Source organism: Amphiura filiformis, chromosome 6, assembly GCF_039555335.1.
Source record: "Amphiura filiformis chromosome 6, Afil_fr2py, whole genome shotgun sequence".
Taxonomy (NCBI): Eukaryota; Metazoa; Echinodermata; class Ophiuroidea; order Amphilepidida; family Amphiuridae; genus Amphiura; species Amphiura filiformis.
This window is the reverse complement of record NC_092633.1, coordinates 28,246,439-28,268,172: the sequence shown is the minus strand read 5'-3', so window position 1 is coordinate 28,268,172 and position 21,734 is coordinate 28,246,439. Positions and strand designations below refer to the sequence as shown.

Below are 21,734 nucleotides of genomic sequence, written 5' to 3'. Positions count from 1 at the left end.
CCAAGACTTTTTTCGATGATTGTAGGCATCCCGTTAAACTCTAGATAGCTTTCAATACGTTCTATGATTCACTGAACCTTAGTTATTTCCATTGTCCAGACCGCGTGGTGCCACGTTGCACATGTCTCCTGTGTATTAACTTGTACGGTGATTTCATTTCGCCTCCTTGCATTTCAACAAACCAAACGGTATCTTCTCAGAGACACACCAGGCTGAGTCAGCCGAGGAAATAGCTAGGTCGTGGCTAAAACTCAACATAATCCTCCGGCTAGCTGAAATCCTCGCATCCAAGCCTGTTCCCCATTGCCCAAGTTAGAGTGACCCATCCGACACCACGTGGAGGTTTGGGTTGAGTTGCCCGCGGTCGGAGTAATCACTGTGTTAGCTCAGCTGCGGACCTTGCCGGACAATATTTTTGGCGACTTTTTTTTTTTATGTCGAGCGTATCTAGGCATTACTCAGCTGAAATCTAGAAGATAACGCTGACGAAACTTCGGCCAGGCACAAGTGACCTGGTGTCGCCGTAGATAGCTGGTCGGGGAATTTTTACAGGACAGTCAAGTGTAGCCAACAATCGGGCTTATTACCCTGATCGGAACCGACTGTAACGAGGTCTTTTTTGTCATGGATCATCTGCCCGGGCATTACCGGATGAGCCAGACTTGTGCAATATTTTAGTATTAAGTACTTAACGGTTATATATTCTGTGGTGTCAAATTACATCAAGGTTTAGGCTGTTAGAGGCCCCATCAACCTTGCTTTCTTGCCCTGCGGGGGCTTGGAGTCGTATGGAAGTCGCCAGCCTCGGGCCTGCCGGCCCTCAGTGCGGCAGTGATATTTTTTGTTGCCCAGTATCAACAAAAACATCAAGGCCGCTGGGCTAGTATGGCTGACAGGCCCGAGGTCGGCGACTCCATACGATTACTAAATGGTGGGAAATATAATTATATAAGGGCTCCGCAGGGCAAGAAAGCAAGAGTAACATTGACCAATACAACAACTTTCGTTATGCCGTCGATCTACCTTTTCAAAATATTCAAATTTACCATTTTTGTAAACAAAATAAAGCATTTTATGACACGTAGACCCTACATATAATTGCATAATAATTATCATACCCTTTCAGCATCCTTGAATCTGAATCACCAAATTATGGTGAAACTCGAATCAAGGATGCAGGAAGGGGATATTGTTATTAAAATTATTTTCACAATAGTCAACGTATACATAATTAGTATTTTATAGAAAGAAATAACACAATGAACCCTCATCACAGTTGATCTGAGACCGAGGGCCGAACCCAAATAATTTTGGTGTCGGTATGGGCCAGGTACCATATAGGGCCCCAAATAATGTCCACCCTGATAAGACCCGGGTCAATAATACTCCTTTATAAGACCTCAATATTCATATTTTAGGCGTTTTCTACTTTATTTATATCTCGAAAACAAAACAAATGTATGACCCCCCCCGGGTGGTGTCACATGAATGAGAAAATGCCCGAAACACGTGACAGTGGTATACCACAATATACTGCCAAAGCCCCATGGTTCAGCAATTGTGGTATCCGCTGTAGTGTCTCATACTGCACTCTCATTGATTTTGCAGCGCGCCTTTCCTGTGTAAAAGCGACAAGTTAATTTTTTTCATGTAAAAATCGGTGCTGTTGTTTGAAAATTGTTTGATCGTTATGGACTCTCCATGCGGAAACACGCGTTAGTCTTGATAGGAAACAAAATGTTAAGTCAGGCTAAAAAGCCCATTATTTATTTGGAAAGAAAAGAGAGAACAGATTAGAAGATAGAGATGATCAAGGACGACAAAAATAAGAAAGCCATTTTTGGAAAGTTTTAACTGGCTAAATTTTTTACTGAAAAATAAAGAAGAATGTAGGACAGCACTTTTCTCCTTTGGTGGTGCCTAACTATGAAATTCAGTTCAAAAGTTAGAATATTTAGAAGGACTCGGATAGCAACGTTTGCACAGTATTTTTTCTGGGACATGAGAGCACATCAGAAGTTAGTCACCTGAAAAATAGTACTTGTTAAATCTAATGATATACATGTACTTTAAGTGTATGTAGCTGGGATGAAAAGCCGACGATCATTTAAAAAATTTGACCTTTCGTATTGAAGATACACATTTTGTTCCCCAAAAGGTGTATTTTGTTCAAAAGATCTAAAATGTTTACACTTTAAATACATATCATTAGATTTATTAAGCTTACTTCGAGGGCTGTTAAATATCAAAAATTTTAAAATATCAAATTTTAATAATTTGCAATAAAATTTTTATTATATCGCGAATTTCAAAAAATCTAAATTATTTGATTTTAAGAATGCAACACTGGTACCACTTAACGCCCAACCCTATATTGACAAACTTTCCGGAATACTCCCATCCCTAATTTACCACTTTCTTTTCTCCTCAAAATATCAATAAACGATAATCATGCAGCAGGTGTCAAAATTTATCGATACCACCTGTCGATACCTTTCGATACGCGGATTTCGTGTACACAAATACGACTAAGTTTGACATCCGTACGCAGCTGGTGTCAGTGCAGTGTCTACCATATGGTGCAGAGTTAGGAAAACAAGGCCCGTCCGTGTCTGTTTAAAGTCTACGGCGATTGTCTAGCCGGTAGCTGGAATGGAGTGTTTCACGAGATGGCGAGGCTGGTTAGCTGTCTTAGGCGGGGTGCTTATTCATCTAACACTCGGCACAATTTACACATATGGTGAGTTTATTTCATACACATATTACAGCAGCATTCATCAAAGCAATAATAAAGTGATTTGCATGTAGCCTGCGGAACTCAGTCCTCAATGATAGTCAGTCACTTATCTTTTGGTCGTTATATGACTATCATTTGCAGACATATAGACCATAAGTTAAGCCTAAAAGGTAGGCCCCTACATATTTCGAGGAGCATAAAAATACCAAATTGGTGTCGTATGACCTTTGACATGCATGCATTCTTTTGTCGAGAGTGACATGGTCTTTCAATTCGTGCCGAGTGTCCTTGGCAGACTTGACTATGCTTCAGTGGTCATGAAAGGATCAATAGATAACCTCTGCCCCAATAATCCCAAGCTGTCTGAAACTGCACCTCGAAAGATGTACAATGTATCGTAAGAACTCAGTCCTCAAATGATATTCATATAATGACCAAAAGATAAATGACTGAGTGACTATTATCATTGAGGACTGAGTTCCGCAGTCTATATCATTTGAGGACTGAGTTCTTACCATCATAGGCGTAGATCCCGGGGGGATGGGGGGATTTATCCCCCCCAATATTTTGCCAGGGGGATGATCCATACAATCATCCCCCCCAATGTTGACGCCTGTATATGGGTTTCCAATCAAATTAACCCCATATTTGACCATTTCAACCTAAAAAGTGCTAAATTTTTAGCGCTCCGCGCGAATTTATTCAACTTTTGTACAATATTTCACCAGTTTAGCTTTAATATTGCAAAATTTTTCGCGCGCTTCACGCGTATTTGTACCATAACCTTATTTTGTCGCCAAAAGGTGCTGACTTCAAGAATTTTTTTCTAACCCCATGCCCCCAAATGGCGAAAAGAAATCTATGCCACTGCTTACCATACATCTTCCGATGTGCAGTTTCAGACAATAGCTTGGGATTATTGGGGCAGAGGTCATCTTTTGAGTTCTTTCATGACCACTGAAGCATAGTCAAGCCTGTCAAGGACACTCGGCGTGAATTGAAAGACCATCACTTATCACTCGCCACAAAAGAATGTCAAAGGTCACCCGACACCAATTTGGTGTACTTCCGCGCCTCGGGAAATGATGTTTAAGGTTTAGGACTAATTTGCAAGTTTGCATTAAAGAATTTTAAATGTCAGTTTTCACTGCACTGATCACATTGCCCCGTACATGGTCCCCTTTTTATCGAACGATATTAAAACAAATGAGGTAAAACAACAGAAATGGTTAATTCATTCCAGTGCGTACAAATGTAAGCTCGCCGATCGTACTACATACGTTATTCAGCAAAGCTTCATGCGACGTATGAATAAGTCGTAAGACGAAGAGCGATATGCACACAGTTTATACGTCAATGATACATAGGTTCCAGTAACTGTAACTCGGCATAGATGTCATTATGATAAAGACTGAAGTCTTGCTGGCAGGACTAAATGATACACATGTACACATGAGTCCACATGCAAAAGATATAAGCCATCCAAAATATTAAATATTTTGATTGTATATAAAATAAAACAACATGCAACAAATTATAAAGATACACCATCTGAAATCCTTGATTTTTTACAGTACCGGTACAAATTGGAAGGCATTCTCCTTTAAAATATTGCTTTAAATGGCATTCTTAAATATGGCATGCACGCCACAATACAGTTTTCCAAGTGGTACGTCTACAAATTTAAAAAAAAAAGGAAAACAAGAAAGATCCAACTCAAAACTGTAAATTTTTTACTTTTGACTTCATCAGACTTGAAGCCACTAGTGTAGAGTCTGAAGTTTACCGTTTTCTAAAATCCATTTTCCGTGTTGTAATCTGTGTCATAGGCGTAGATCCCGGGGGGATGGGGGGGATTTATACAATCATCACCCCAATGTTGACACCTGAATATGGGTTTCTGACCAAATTAACCTCATATTTGCGCATTTTAGCCCCCAAAGTGCAAATTTTCGCGCCCTTCGCGCGCATTTATTCCACTTTCGCACCATATTTCATCAGTTTAGCTTCAAAATAGCAAAATTTTTCACGCCATTTGTACCATAAACTTATTCTGTCACCAAAAGTGTTGGATTCACGATACTTTAAGATTTTTTTCCAACCCCATCCCCCCCCCCCCCCCCAATGTCAAAAAGAAATCTACGCCACTGATCCGTGTTGTAAAATTTGTAAATCATTGTTTTATGAATTTAAAGCTTTAAGGGGGTACTACACCCCTCGATAAATTTGTGTATATTTTTGCATTTTTTTCAAAAACTAATAACACAGTGGTAGAAAAAGTTATATATATTATAGGGGCAAGGAATTCAATTACTACACTGGAATTTCAGTTACCCAAGACAATCGGTTCATTATTTATGATAAGAAATAAGGTACCGCTAGGATGTACCTCATTTCCGATCATATATACTGAACCGCTTGTCTTGAGTCACTGAAATTTCAGTGTAGTACCGTAATTGGATTCCTTGCCCCAATAATATACATAACTTTTCTTGCCACTCTGTTATTAGTTTTTGACAAAATGTAGAAATAGTCACAAATTCACCACAGGGGTGTAGTACCCCCTTAAATTTAAAATGTATAAACAATGATTATGAATGATATTAATGTCACATAAATCGCGATCAATATGCTCTGATTGGAATATTCTCACGATAATAAGCCGACTGTTACGATGTTTGGATGGATAGAGGGTTCATGCCTTGGTAATATACCTTTATACATGTTTTATATCGGTATTATTAAACAGTATTTTTATCATAAAAATTGACACTTCTCTTATCTGTTAACAATTTTTGTCGCGTCATACATAAATGTCATTTTCCGTGGTGAAACGTCACTAAAACGCGAGTTAAAAAACTTTGTTTTTCATAGGAATTGTTCAAAATGTACAGAATTAACTGTCAAAATTCCTATAATGAACTTGTTCAAAGATCAAACTCAAAAGTTGTAATACAATTGAATTTACTTTGCAACAGTCTTAGCTGTACATGTAGACATGTCTGACCGTCACATCATTTTACACAGGGAATTTGCCCGGGGGGAGGGGGTACTTAAATTAAATTTGGACTGCTGTAACTATAACCCTATCCATGTTTAGGGATTTTGTTACTTAAAAAACAGCTGATTTAACAGTGTTTGACATTTTTTTCCAAATCGAGACCCATGGTTTATTTACCTAAAATACAGCCAATTTGACAGTTTTTTTTACCTTTTTTTTTTTTCAAATCGGGAACCCTCTTTAGAGTGGCACATCCCTGTATACTTTATATATGCGAGTATCCCCCGGAGTTGTAAAATTAATGCTGGCCTTTGACCAGTTGGAGGTGCCAGGATTTTTTTCTGGAGACATTGGGGGGGGGGGGGGTAATTGTGAGGGGGCAAAATCAACAAATTTTGCCCAAAATTGCTGCAAAAAGTGGAAATGTTTGTAATTTTTTAGTTTTTAGTGGGGCCGAGGGGGAAAGAGTACTGACTGGAGTGCTTCCCCATGGCTCCGCTGCTGATCTACATTATGATTGTAGGGGTTGTGAAAGGCTATTGACCTTTTTTTTTAGTACATGTAGACCAGATTTGCAAAACAAGGTCATAGCAGCACATTATTTGAACTCTTTGAACCCCAAAGGGCTGTAGAATTTTGGTAAATGTTTAAAAGGTCAAATTAGGATGGGTCACCTTTATTCTAACGACTGACAACCCTCAATTTCTAGCTAACACCTTGCTTTGCAACCTACATGTACATGTAACACCCTTGTTATGATTTATCAGAGACATATTGAAGTATAATAATGACTGTTTAAATTGAAAACTTAAAAATGTACACAAAACATGCCAAGAGAGCCCATCCCAGGACCTTCCAGAAAGCTACAATCCAGGCCCATGACTAGGGTCCGCCAGGCTAGCGGCACTCGATCTGTACAAATTGCCTATACCGATTCTGAGGACAAGACCTGTATAACAGTCGCATCCCCTGCTTTGTACGTGTTGTCGGTGTCAACCCAGGTCACGGTCTGTCTATGTGACAAACATTGCATGTCATTAAGGGTCTTAGCTTTTATGTGATACTTTATTTGTTAGGAATTATCTTCAAATTCTCTTAGAAAATTGAAAATAGGTGAGGCTACATGAGCTCGGTTGTTACGCATTACAGGCCAATATGATTGCCTTGTTAAGAAATTTTTAAAAGTGCTAATTAAGCAGTTAAGGTTATTAATTATTTTAAACTGTTGTGATTTGGTAGTTCACAGCATCTTACGAATGGTAGTGAGCTTTGGCAAAACCTGCATTGCTCAATTCATAGCGAGCGTGTAGAAGAATTAAAATATCACAAATATACTTTTATAGGTGCTGCGGTTCTTGAGTTACGTTGTAAAGAGGGCTGAAACAACAACACTTTTGTAAAACGTATATAACCCATTAACAACAATAAATTAAGCAAGTTTGCAAAGTATACGATTTGTAGAATGAACTTTTGCAAAACATTAAGGTGTTAATTTTCAATAATATATTGATCTAGATTTAATGAAAATCGATTTTTAGGTTGCTTCGACCAACAATACATCGTCTACCCTTAATTATGAACTTTGTTTTTGTTTTTTTGGCTAAAATACCTTAATATCTTATTTAAAGGAACTTGAAAATTAGATTGATGTTAATAATAGTTTAGACAAAATTCTATTCTACCAATTACAAGATCAGTAGTGGGTACATAATGCAATTGGTAGGTCTAATAAGTCCATATCAAATCAACCAGGGGTCCCCAGGTGACCCTCTCAGATTTTGATGAAATTCCATCAGAATAATCTTTTGTGGCCATAATGAACCCATACAAAAAATTGGCCTCATAGGCCATGTCGTTTTTGAGAAATGGCCCTTTGAAGTTTGACCCAGACCCCCCCCCCTTTTTGGCACTCGCGAGTGTCATTGGTGATTTTTACCAACAGGTATAACAGGTATAAAGCTGCAATGTTGCATTCTAGCTAACCTTATGTCATATATTTAGAATCTGGCTCTAAATTTCAGATATCTGCTTTCCGTTTAAAGTTATGAGCACTCAAAGTTGGTCATTTATTCAACCGCAAGTGTGATTTTGTCATTTTGGGGGTCCCCTGGTGCCAAAAATATGTGGTCATATGACTCAAATGTCATAGATACATTGTCTATAGGTACATATCTAAGCCCACAAGCAAGTTTGAGCAAATCAAACCATTAATGGAGGAATGGGCGGTATCCGAAGTTGGGTTCGGGTGAAAATCTGCTGGAGACCCCCCCCCCCTCTTTCTGACCAATGGTTGACCATGTTGACAGTTGAAACATGAATTGAAATTTACAGCCCTGAAACATACTTATGAGACCTACCTAGAAACAAAAATTCAGCTTTGGTACTCAACTCCATCATAGTTAGATGGCTCTTGAAAATAGGGAGAAAAAACTGTTATTTCTTGTCTAAGGGTGTTGAATTCGGCAACCATGGCAACAAAATATGCCAAATTTTACTAAGTATATGTGCATATTTTTGGGTCGTACATTACAGACCACTCTAGATGTGTTTATTAGCCTCTAAAACACACCCAGAACAAATTTCATATGACACTTGTGGAAAAACTTGGTCAAATTTTGCTGATTTTGTTGTCATGGTTGCTGAATTCAACACCCTTAGACAAGAAATAGTAGGTTTTCCACCCTATTTTCAAGCTGCCATCTAACTATGATGGAGTTGAGTACCAAAGCTGAATTTTTGTTTCTAGGTAGGTCTCATAAGTATGTTTCAGGGCTGTAAATTTCAATTCATGTTTCAACTGTCAACATGGTCAACCATTGGTCAGAAAGAAGGGGGGTCTCCAGCAAATTTTCACCCGAACCCAACTTCGGATTAGGCATAATCGGTATTGTAAAAACCGAAAACCGATAAACCGTCTGTGTAAAACCGATATAAACCGAAAAATCGGTTTTGAAAAAAAAAAAAAAAATCGATTTTTTTTTTTTTTTTTTTAAATTTTTTCACAAGTTTTTTAATGTTTTTCCTACCCATAAACAAACTCTTAACCCTCCCCCAAACCGTACTACATAATATACAAACCCACCCAAGCCCAACTAACCTAACACCCATGTCACAACCCCAAAGGGGAATTGGGGGAAATTTAAATTTCACCTAAAAATCGGACCTATAAACATATAAAAATATTCTTTTTCAAATTTCAAATGTTACTTTGTTTTAATGTTTTTCTGACCTTAAACAAACTATAACCCTTTTCCCAGGCCTTACTATAACTATGCAAACTCACCCAAGCCCAACTAACCTAACACCCCAGCCCCAACACCAAAGAGGGAATTAGAGGTAAATTGATTTCACCTAAAATCGGACCTAGACATGTTTAGTGTTATTAAATGCATAAATATATGTCAATAATATTTCAATTACCTTGTTTAGCCTCATCTCATCAAAATGGCTATTTTTATGGCTAATTATAAAAGGAGAAACATTTCACATAATTTTGGAAATTTCAAAAAAAATCTAAAATTCTGAAAATACAAAGAAAATACATTAGAGTGCACAAGTTGTTTTCTTCTAGGTAAGAATTTTTATCTTACATGCACCAGTTTCTTTCTTGCAGGTTAGAAATTTGATAAATAGGCCCATGCATGAATTTTGTATATGATGACCTATTTATCAAATTTCTAACCTGCAAGAAAGAAACTGCATGTAAGATAAAAAAATTCTTACCCAGATGAAAAACAACTTGTGCACTTGAATATATTTTTTTGTATTTTCAGAATTTTGATTTTTTTTGAAATTTCAAAAATTCTTTAAAGGTTTCTCTTTTATAATTTAGCAATAAAAATAGCAAATCGATGAAATGAGGCAAAATAAAGTAATTAAAACGTTATTAACACATTCATGCATTTAAAACATAAAAATTAAATACCTGTCCGATTTTCAAGGTGAAATCAATTTCTCCCCCAATAAGGGGGCAAGGGCAAGGGGTTTGGGTTAGGTTAAAGGTTAGTTGGGCTTGGGTGGATTTGTATAGTTATAGTAAGGTTTGGTAGAAGGGGTAGTCGTAAGGTTGGGGTGGGTTAGAGGGTTATAAGGTAAGGAAAAACATTTAAACAAAATAAAATTTGGAAAAGAAAAAAAAAAAAAGATTTTTTTTCTTTTTTTTTTTTTTTGGTTTTTCGGTTTTTGAAAAAATTCGGTATCGGTTTCGGTATTGATTTCAAACCGATATAAACCGCGAAATTCGGTATACCGAATATGCCTACTTCGGATACCGCCCATTCCTCCATTAATGGTTTGATTTGCTCAAACTTGCTTGTGGGCTTAGATATGTACCTATAGACAATGTATCTATGACATTTGAGTCATATGACCACAAATTTTTGGCACCAGGGGAACCCCCAAAATGACAAAATCACACTTGCGGTTGAAAAAATGACCAACTTTGGGTGCTCATAACTTAAAAAGGAAAGCAGATATCTGAAATTTAGAGCCAGATTCTGAAAATATGACATAAGGTTAGCTAGAATCCAAGATTGCAGCTTTATATCTGTTCAGAACAAGAAGTTATGAGCCACCAAAGTTGGTAAAATCACCAATGACACTCATGAAAGTGCCAAAAAGGGGGGTCCGGGCCAAACTTCAAAGGGCCATTTCTCGAAAACGACATGGCCTATGAAGCCAAATTTTTGTATGGGTTCATTGTGGCCACAAAAGAATATTCTGATGGAATTTCATCAAAATCTGAGAGGGTCACCTGGGAACTTTTCAGAAAATTGGTTGATTTGAAGTGTCAAACCTATTTCACAGATATGAGTGAGCCGAAAGAAAAACATAGATTTACATTTAATACCTATAGTGGAACTATTGGCTTTTGTACTCTCCGACAGTTAACGCTTAGCTACTCCCCATTCCAGAAAAATACAGCAGTAATTTGTTGAGATTAAAAAAATATTATCAACTTCTGCCAAATGAAACACAGCTCAATCCTAATTATTCGTTTAGTCCTATGACTGGCAATGCAAGTTCAATTTCCCTATTTGGCCAAATTTATGAATTAACCCTTTGAACCCTGGCCTACCACATAGTCCCGTACATCCAACCCTGAGCTTCCTAATAGACTCGAAAATCACCTCAGCATTTTGTCCATCACGCCAAAAGAAAAGGTCTACGACCCCTGAACCCCGGTCTCCCAGATAGCCAAAGGATTCCGATGTAAACAAAACATATCACAATTGATGTTACATGAGCCGCTTTAGCGACTCTTCGGTTTTTGACACACCATGGTAGAAGCCTCTATGGCGGCTCGTCGGGACTACGGTACAGGTTACCGTGAGCCGTTATGGCGGCTCGTCGGGTTCAAAGGGTTAAGGGCCAAAAACATGCATTTTTAGGGTGTTTTTCATATGATGTGACAATCCAGTCTAAAGACTCGTACAAAGTCTAATTTCAATTTATGCATTCTAATTATTGAAACACGCATGTTTTATTCTTATAATGACCAATCATTTTAGTAACACAAAAAAGTGAAAATTGGAGCAAAATTTTGGTATTTATAAACAGAAGATTTTGAATGCTTAGACTTGTTCCAAGTCTTTGATTTTTGTGACTCAATTGTCAGAACATGTGCTGAAAATGCATGTTTCATTAATTAAGTAAAATAGTGAACATTTTGTTTTATTTCCAGTTAGTACTAAATAAATGATTAGGATTAAGCTATGTTTCATTTGGCAGAACTTGGTAATATTTTTTAATCCCATAAAATTAGTGCTGTATTTTTCTGGAATGTGGAGTAGCGTCTTTCCGCAAATTCTTGCCCCCCCCCCCAATTTTAGCCTCTACTGGACCTCATAATTATTGCATCATCAGCTCCTTAGAAAAAGGGTTGTCTCTACTGGATCGGAAGACACTGCATGCATCTAGTTAAAATAAATTGAATTTTAGTGCATTCAGTTTTTTTTTGCATGTTTCATGGTTGGTTTTTTTACAGCTACTACGGTACCATTGCTATCGGACATTTTGTATAGCCCATGATGTCAATTACCTATGGTAAAAGTGCAGCTCTTCCCCCCCCCCCCAGCACACACAAATTAATAATTTTAATCAAGGTTGTTGCATATTGTTGGCATCATTTAATGCATCACAAGAGCAAGCTGTCAGGTGTTATCAGGTTTTCACAGCCCAGCCCATGAGAGTAATTGAAGCCATATTTATGTACAATCTTATAATATGAAATATTAGTTAATTTTTTTCAAACCTGATTTTTTGCCCGGATTTTTTGGCATATTTGAAATGTTTACACATACATGTCCCAACTTACACCTGAATGGAGTCAGCCAAATTTGTTGTGTGAGTACATGTAGTTCAACAGAGCGATTTTGACATAAAGTCATAATTATGACTTTATGTCCCCCATAGGACTCCATGTTTAACGACCAAAATAGCCAGTGGGGTTTCTTTCACTTGTTATTTATAAGCTTAAAATGGACAGAAAAAGCCTTCCCAGCAGTTATTACCAATATTATTTCAGCATTCTGGGTAAGGAATAACAAAATTAAAATTTGACGGAAATCGTACATACATTACGGCTTTGAGAGGTCTTGCATTTGAATATTTTTTTATGAATGGTTGTGAATTAAAAAAAATTATAGTCCTAAAACTGTTAAAATCCTGGCTATGTTACTGAATACAAGCTTTGTAGTCAGTAAACACGTAACCCAATCCTTTTCATATATTTGCACCATTATTTACCCCATGCTTTCTAAAGCGTGGGCTCCAGTCACACCATATACTACACAAGCAGAATGCCATAATAGCCAAGTGCTATCCTCATGACACTGTTTCTAATGCAATAAGTCACTGTTTATCTAATGAGACTTCATTAAAGAAGGTTATCAACGTGGAATAATAATCTAATGTTTAAATTTCTTGAGACTCAAGCAAAACATTATAGTCACACCTATGAGACTTGATTTATAGAGAGTTCCAACACAGAATAATAATCTACCATTTAAATTCTTTGAGACTCTGACAAAACATACATAATATTCAGTGTGAATATCTGTATCAGTTTCATGGAGCATGGTGGTGCAGTCGATTGCATTTATTAATAATTAGTATATTATGGGTTGGTGACGAAGTCTGCGTATGATTTGAATATAAAATACATGAAAGTGGTGTTGATGAAGTAAAAAAGAAAATAACCTGGTCTTTTTATTAAAAAAATAAATTCTAAATAATAATACTAGTAATAAAACGGCTTTCAAAATCAAAAATCAAAACCCAGATCATGCATCTGTTATACCAGTGAATATCTATGTGAATTTCCATTCATTGTTTTATGACTCAAGTAAATTTTTAAATTTTAGTACTGGACATAATTTTCATTATCCAACTGCAGACAGACCCTACACCCCCTGACTACAGTCATTGAGTATAATGCATCTAAATGCTAAAAGTAAATTTTTAAATTTTAGTACTGGACATAATTTTCACTATCCACAGACCCTACACTCCCTGACTGCAGTCATAGAGTATAAATGCTTTTAAATGCTATTTATGATCCAGGTACTGCAGAGTTCCTACATGTATGTGTCCGCATTTTGCCAGTGCTGAAACACCCACACACAAATCATCATTATGTCATATTTTCATTTTCAATAAATATATTATTATGTTTTAAGAATGATAAAATAGTTAACTCATGGTTTTAGTATTAATAATTAATCAAGTTTACTTGCTCGGTGCCTGGACAAAACCGGGCTTAGAACTAAGTATGTCCATGTATGCTTGACTTTTCCTGGACTTTTCTGTCTTTCCATCTTTATCCCAATAAGCATGCATAGAGTTTACAAATTTCTTTTCCCCCCACATTTTTAACCTGTGGTGTTTTGTACATTCTTGCTTCTTAGCTTTCTCCGGAGCTTTCTGTGATGAGAAAATGAAGCCCCACTTTGACACTAATGGAAACGCAGTAAAATGAGTGTGTTCATACAGTCTTGGAATTCTGGAGGATCAGTGTACTCAAGAATAAGCCCAATCGGCATTGGAAGTTTGCAATGCATTGTAGGACAGTTTTTGCAGTTTTAGGACACTTTGTCCTTTGACCTTACAGAAAATTCAGAAATATTGGGTTTTTGTACGTACAAAATATAATCTAAAATGTTTTACAATATTTAAAACAAATGTAAAAAATATAAGTATTTTATAAATTAATTATTTGGTATTTTTAATGATCAAAATTGTGACAATAATAAGAAAATTAATAATAATTACGTCAATTTTCCCGATATGTCAGAGGTCAAAGTGTCCCAAAACTGCTCTCAAAAACCGGAAGTTAGAATGGCGATTGGGCTTATTGCAATTCCTAAGTCAATCCCGACTGTGTGTGTCCACACAACTCCATTGAAGGCTGGAACTCGAGTTCTGCAAATAATGCCTGATGATATCAGCTTTAGAGTTACAGCCTGAAGCTTGTACTGTGACCTACAGTGGCACGCAACACCTTTACTTTGATCAGCTCGTAATCGGCGGGCCTTATAACATTGCGGATTATTATCAAAATAATTAATTTTGAGAATTGTCTTGTGACATTTTGCCAGAAGCATCACAAATTATTAATTCAAATCCTATACACTGGTCCTTTAACACATAAAATACAGACCAGGTAGGTCAAGTAAATTAGCACTCGACTTAACATGGGTCTATTTTTTGGCATAGTGGTAAAAGCCTAACATATCCCGCCTAGTATTACGAGCTGATCAAACTATAGATAACATTATGTCAGAATGTTTTGCATCACATTTTCAATTTTTTTTGAATGTTATTAAAACGTTCTTATACCCTTCATATAACATGGCAAAATGTTTCCTCTAAAACGTGGTCACATTTCTTTTCACACAGCAATAGCGCTCGAGGATCACTCGGGGGAAATCACAAAATCCTCTAAATTTCTTGAGGATTCGCTGTCGTAGTGCACGTTAGAATATGACCGTTGCTAGGTCAACTGGATCACGCTTGCTTTGTTACGAACCACAGATCGAAATGATCACAACACAAAGCATATGGCATATCAAAATTCGCAGCAGGTGTATGAGCCCAGGCTTGGAGCAGTAACCATTGGTTACTAACATGCACTACGACAGCGAATTCAGGGATTGCAATCCTGAAGATAGTTCACACGGCGGATTTCCCCAAGTTTTTGCTTAAGAACCGTGTGTGAACATGCTTAGTAATGGTTGTCAATTAGAGAGCTAGGATTGCAGGTAGATGCAATAAGATAACACCCACTGACTGGCTTTATCAATTGGGGAAGTCAAGCATGTTGCAGTCAGTCCTCAAATGTCACTTTACCATGCAAGGTGAAAAGTCATTTCAAAATCAGGCCTATAACCAGGTTTTATTGGGGTGGGACTGATTTTGAAAAAGTGGACTTGGGGGAGGGGGCAGATTTTAAAAAGTGGAATTTTTTGGAAATTTGCACCTTTTTTTGACCCAAAAGGGCTAAAAACCTCTATTTTTCACTCGCTATGCTTGCAAATGGGACTTTTTGGGTCGAAAATAATGTTCAAAATAATACATTTTCATAAAAGTATCCATAACAAAATCTAGAAATAAAACAGTTGAAGAGTGTAAGTGAATAAATGTTAATTTTGTGTGACTTGACAGAGGGCAAAGGTCTCGTCAGGGTAAAAAGGCTAGCAAGCTCAAGACTCAAAAATATGTCATAATTTATCTGATTACTGTACCACCCACCCAATTCCAATTATATTTTAATTAAAAAGAGTATTTTCCAGACATCCAAGTGAATTTAATTAATGGAATCCCTTTCCATGAAATGCTCCATAATAAGTACATTATAGGCCAAAAAAAATGTTGTGTTGCCCTCCGGCGGCGGGTCAAAATCGCTAATTAATTTTTTTTTTTTTTTTTTAATTTTTTTAACAAATGTTTTTTTATATATATCATACATGTACCCCCAAGCCTATTCCCGGATCCCTGATGTTCACTAAAAAGATTGTGCCCCAAGCCAGCACTTTAATTGGATAGTAGGACTTACTCATTGAATCCCAACAACATGGATGTTAGGCCTTTCACAATTGATTTTGAGTTTCCTATTTCCCACCCGCATCAAAAATTGAGAATTGCAAAATATTTAATTATTTGATTTTTATCTGTCATTTTCTCTGTTAAATGACATTTTTGTTACATTAATTTGCTACTTTCTTACTTTGATCATGAATCCTGAACAAACAAATAACACATATTATTATCATAATTGCAATATGATCTGCAGTGCCAAAATGTACCATGCAAGATGTTGATATTGGGCTGTGACCACTTGTTTCAAAATGAAGAAAATAATAAGTTATAAATAACTAATAATTAAGTTACCTCATGCCTTTTTTAAAATCTTTAAATAGTAAACTAAGAATTAATTGTGAAGGGTCTTAATATTAATATTTACTTCAATAAAATATTCAATATTGGGTAGAAAATACAGCCAATATTATGCATATGCCTCTCTTTGGGCCTCTCTTCACTCATGTTACTGTGAAATAGTAGGTATCAAATGGTTGAGTTGGTAAAATTTTTTTTTTTTAAATCCGGCCGGCTGTACTACTAGATTTTAGGCTTGGGAGGGCAACACAACAATTTTTTTCTTTGGCCTAATTACCAACTACCAGTATCACTCTATATATATATATATATGTAAATAAAGATATTAAAAAAAATACTAGTTTGAAAGGAAACCATAGATTCCCGGGTTTGTAGTATTCAGCTGTGGTTTTGTTGTTATAAAACTGTTCATGCAATAAGTTGTAAATTTAATTTATTGGTATATAAAATAACTACTATTAATTATTATGGAATATAAAATTGAAAATCTACAGGTATTTGTGTTTATACCATCATGCATTAAAGGGGAATGTTCTGATTTTTCATTTTCTGTTTTCTGTCTTACATTGAGGCTTAATTACCTTTAAAAAATATGTTTCCCAATTTTGAGTTGCATTGATCCAGCGCATTTCATTGGGCACAGCCTCAAATCGCTAGCATTTGCTCAAAGCGCTGGTATACGTACGCATACACGCTTAAAGATGCTGTATAGATGCGCAAGTGAAACAGCTGCTTCACTGCAGTGACGTCACTGCCAGATCAGATATGTGGTCGTAATATGAAATTGTCTGTGCTAGTTTATTGCGATAACATTTAAATTGTAAAATTTTGTCAATTTCAATATTCTATTGCAATAATCGTGTATGGGATGCATCATTCATAAATAAAAACATGCATAATGGGTTCACAAAATGGATCCTCCTGCCTGAAAATTACAAAACAGTTGGCAAAAAAAAAAAAAAAAAGCTGAAGAAATTGAAGAAAACAAAGTTGTTGGTACCTTAATTTTCATTGCAAATTAAATCACACATTTAGCCTACAAGAGACTGTTTTGTTTTTGCTTTTTGGATTTTCATTGATCACAGAAATCTTCATCTAAAATTTAAAAAATAAAGTCATCTCCTAAGGCCAAAAAAAAAAGGTTTGTCTCAAAGCTCGAGTGCGCATTTGTAAAATCACATGATTTGAAAAAAAGAAGTGCAGAAATTTTTATTTTTTTTATTTTTTCCGGAAAAATTTGGCGAAAATCAAATTTTTTTTCTCAAAATACCATAAAAATACCAAGTCAAGAATAAAAAAAATTAACCAATTAATCAAACCACTCGTGAGCTTTGAGACAAGCCTTTATTTTTTTTGCTCTAAATGAAAAAAACACAATATATATTGTTTTTAAAAACCCATTTTATGGATGAATTACATTTTCTTTCTAGATATCTATTAAACTAAAAATAAAAATTGCTCCCAAAGACAAAATTGTATGCAATGCAGTCTACAGGAATCAGACTTGTTTTTGAATGTCCAAGAAAGGATTCCCATGGCATATAGCTCTCAGACATGTACCATGGGATTTGTGCCCGGGGATTTGTGTAAGTATAGAGGCCCGAATATATAAGGAGGTTTTTGTCTGATCCATTAAAGACTACTGTTCATTTCTTTGTTTAACAGGTAATATGTCTCCATACATCATGTCATATGTGAGAACCAATACAGACTCTGGAGATGTCAGATATCAGGTAAGCTAGTATCCAGGTTAGTATCCTGGCTATGTCAAATTTGCCTGGAAACCCATAGTCACACAGAATCACAGCACACCAGAAGTACAAAGTAAATAGACCTCGGAAACTGGAGGTATGAGAATAATTATTTCAGTGCAATGCATGTGTAAATGCATCTTTAGCGTGCAAACTGCGATTTGTGCTTGCCGAGCGCACCACAATCTTTATGCATCACATTTTTTAACATGCAGTGCATGTGATGTAGAGCATCAACCACTGATGCCACAGATTTGGTTTGTACTTCTAGGTTGAAGCAGTATAATATATGTAAGAAATAAAAATAAATAATTGGAATTTGGAAATTACATTTATCCATTCTATCTTTTTGTTTTCACTTTGTTTAGCAATCTACTCTGATATTTGCCTTGACCATTTTTGGTCAAGGGTTAGCAATGCCATTTGGTGGCCTCCTGGAGAAGAAACTTGGACCTCGTCTTACTACTTTACTAGGATCATGGCTTATGAGGTATATATAATGTCAATTGCATTGAAGCTTTTGGAAAATATATAACAACTTTAAACTGAGTGGTTTAACTTTATGTCATATACAAATGATTTTACCTGTCCATGTTTGCGTTTTATGTATGCATTGATCCTGGCCGAACGCCTGATGATATTGCCAAACTCACAAGACAATGACTGTGCATTGGACAAGTAAAAACAGAATGGCAAAAATATAAAATATATCTATTTGTATATCTACTCTAGTAATAGTCAAGTAAAACTTGAATGGGATGAAAATATCATGTTGAAGAGGCTGGCAAAATGCCTGCCAACAGGCCCAAATCACTCCCTTAAAATCTTTTAAAACTATTTGAAGACAATAAATAAGTATTTGAATATCAATGTGTTTAATAATTTATTTGCAGCTGTGGTGTGATGCTGTCATGTTTATCGGTGCAGAATTCTTACGCTCTTCTTGTACTCACCTATGGTTTCATGTTTGGTGTGGGTGTTGGTATAGCTTATATCTCACCATTAGTTTGTGCAATGAAGGTATGTATATGGACAAAAACATTATAGGAATAAAGTTTAACTCTCCACGCGGGTGTCGACTGCAGACGACAACGTTCAATTTGTTTTTTTTAATTTAAAAATTTCAGAATTGTAAACTTTCATGACCATATTTGGAATAGCATGAAAAATGCATTCAAATGAGTTCAAACAAGCCGTGTATTGGTTCAGTGGTTCTTGAGATAGCTCTTGATATTTTGAGAAAATATCTCAAAACTTTGTCTTTTTATGTTGAAGCCTATGGCTAGCACCCACAGCACTAATGTGCTGCTTTAACATCACTACTTAATGGAATTTTACAGGAGTGTATTGATCCAGAAACCGACTATGCCGGAAGGCTTATAGTGCAACCGGGGGCTGAGTGGCTGAAATTTACCTAAAAAAGGCTGAATTCATGTGAATTTTCAGAAACCCTGAATGCACCTGCAAAGTGCATCCTATACACCCCTGGATATACCCCCATTTTTCCTCTGTCCTGCTAGTAAAAATCTTTAATTAAAAAAGGAATAAAACAATTTGGAAGGATTTTTTCAAATTTGGATTAACTTCAATTATTTTTCTGAGGTGGGGTGCATGCAGCTTGAGCTACCGAACCCTGTTTCTGTGGGTTAAGTTCTATCAAAAATAGGGACTCATATTTTAATTTTTTTATCAAATTCACATTTGTAGCATAACTTTTGTGCATAGCATGTGAAAAAACAGTTAATTTACTGTGTTTTTCATGCATAGTAGAGTGGATCATTGTTGAAAGGAGACCAATGTTTAAGACTTTTTTTCTTCAAAACAGAGACCCATGTGTAAGGATTTCATGCAAAAAACCCTGGGAAACATACAGGGAGTTGTATATGCTGGTGAAGTTATGTAATCATTGGATTAACGACCATAGCAATAGGTGAAAACAATTTTGAATAAATCGTGCTGCACTGGTACATTCACATGGTACACTCTGCATTGAACTATATCATGCTGATCACTTGAAACTAAAGTGTAAGATTGACTGAAAAGACTGGTATAATTGTATTCAATCTGTGACTGCAGAAAATACACAGGTGATGAGTGCAACCTGCTTGTAGTGCAGCGTGATATATTCAAAATTGTTTTCACCTATTGCTATGGTAGTTAATTTGATTTATTACGTCACTTTGCCAGCGTATAGTGTTTGATTCATCTCAATTGCAAGCATTTAAACTTTGACGATGATATATTTCAGTGGATGCCAGAGAGGAAGGGACTAATTAATGGATTTGTGGTTGGTGGGTTTGGTGGAGGAGCATTCATATTTGATCAAGTACAGACTGCTTACATCAACCCTCATAACTTGACACCTAATGTAACATTGCCTAATCATCCTGGTGAAAAGTAAGTATACATATCGACTGCTCAGTGCCAGAAGTGGGTAAGTGCAATAGCTGCTATGTGTAGCTGCCATGTGTAGATGAGTACAAATACTGTGTGTAAATTGCCAAATGCTCACATGGCAGCTATTGCACTTACCCACTTTTGTCACTGAGCAGTCGATGTATTGTTTGTGTATGTAGGGGGTGAGTCTGTTTGCCTGCAAATGAGGACACATGAGACTTTCCAACCAAGAACCTGCAAACGAGCACCGTCCTCAGTTCGCGGAGGTCTGCAGTAGGTTGCAATTGTATGCCGAATGCATTTCAGAGCAGGCATTCTCAAATGGATTCTGTGAAGTGCCATGTTAAAAAATGAAATAACATAAAGTGCCACTAACCAAATGGAGGGTAGCATCTCATGAGTGGGGTCCAGTGTCCCTCCTTAGGGCCCTGGTTGGGATTGGGTCCAGGGGACGGAGCTCCTGGAAACTTGTGGGTTTGGGCCATTGAAAGTGGGATCTCCTGGCATGTTTTTGTTCATGTTTTCAACTATTTCAACAGACATAATATTACAGATAAACATACATGTAAATACACTTCAAAATGATCAAAAAACTTCAAAATCATCAAAAACGCCACTCGGGAACTGGCACACTACAAATATTACTGTATCCAAATGCTTGTTAAATTACTCGCGCATGCTCCAGCCGCTGGACCAATCACAGTCGACTCAGCGAGATCCTGCCGATGTTTGCCGAATGACCAGCCGAACTTTTAATCTTCGTGTGTTCGCACGGGATTTTAGAAAGGTTTTTGAGGGTTGAATGATGTTTTGAATCTGACAACTTTCAACTTGCATTTAGACAAAATGGCAATATACACGAAGTTTTTTAAACCTTGAAAATCGGTGAAAAGATAAGGCAGATAATGACATTTTTCAGCGCACATGTTTTTGATCATCGGAATTTTTAGGCAAGTTGACAATTCTGGAACATTTTGAGGTATAAATTTCATCGCAAGATTCACAATTTCTTGGATTTTTCCGATGAATACTTTGATTTTTTTCATCATTGGAAAACTACACAGTATGACACTGTGCAAGTTTTAACGTGTTACATTTTCGAGTTTTGTGTTACATTTACGCCAAAGTTGGACCAAATTTGAGTAATATTTCGGATTTTCCCGTTTCTACTGCACGGAAGATCATAAGGCCGAATAAAATAAAACATGTTTCTTGTCCCTCCGCTTCCTTTTTGAGGCCGCTTCAAATTTATTTTCAGTTTTTAAAATTCAGTCAAAACTTTTGAAGAAAGGTGACTTGGAAGTTGAGATGTTTTCTATAGCCTTGCTAATATGCAAGAAACAATTCTGGATGGTTCTGTGATCACTAGCGGGGGCGTACCTACCAGAACAATAAAATAAAAAGGACCTCAAGCCCCTCTTCTTCCTTTTGTTAATCCCGGACGCTTGAAACA

General features: G+C 36.5%; 1 protein-coding gene across 1 annotated transcript in view; it reads left to right on the top strand.

Moving 5' to 3' along the window:
* The first annotated feature begins 2,452 nt into the window (after window positions 1–2,452).
* Window positions 2,453–21,734, top strand: part of LOC140155224 (apicoplast pyruvate carrier 1-like) — a 48,138-nt gene continuing 28,856 nt past the window's right edge. The window contains exons 1-5 of the mRNA XM_072177976.1: window positions 2,453–2,740; window positions 17,799–17,866; window positions 18,253–18,374; window positions 18,778–18,904; window positions 20,133–20,284. Of these exons, the coding sequence (XP_072034077.1) occupies window positions 2,653–2,740; window positions 17,799–17,866; window positions 18,253–18,374; window positions 18,778–18,904; window positions 20,133–20,284 (557 nt within the window). The 5' untranslated portion in view covers window positions 2,453–2,652. The remainder of the gene's footprint in view (window positions 2,741–17,798; window positions 17,867–18,252; window positions 18,375–18,777; window positions 18,905–20,132; window positions 20,285–21,734) is intronic.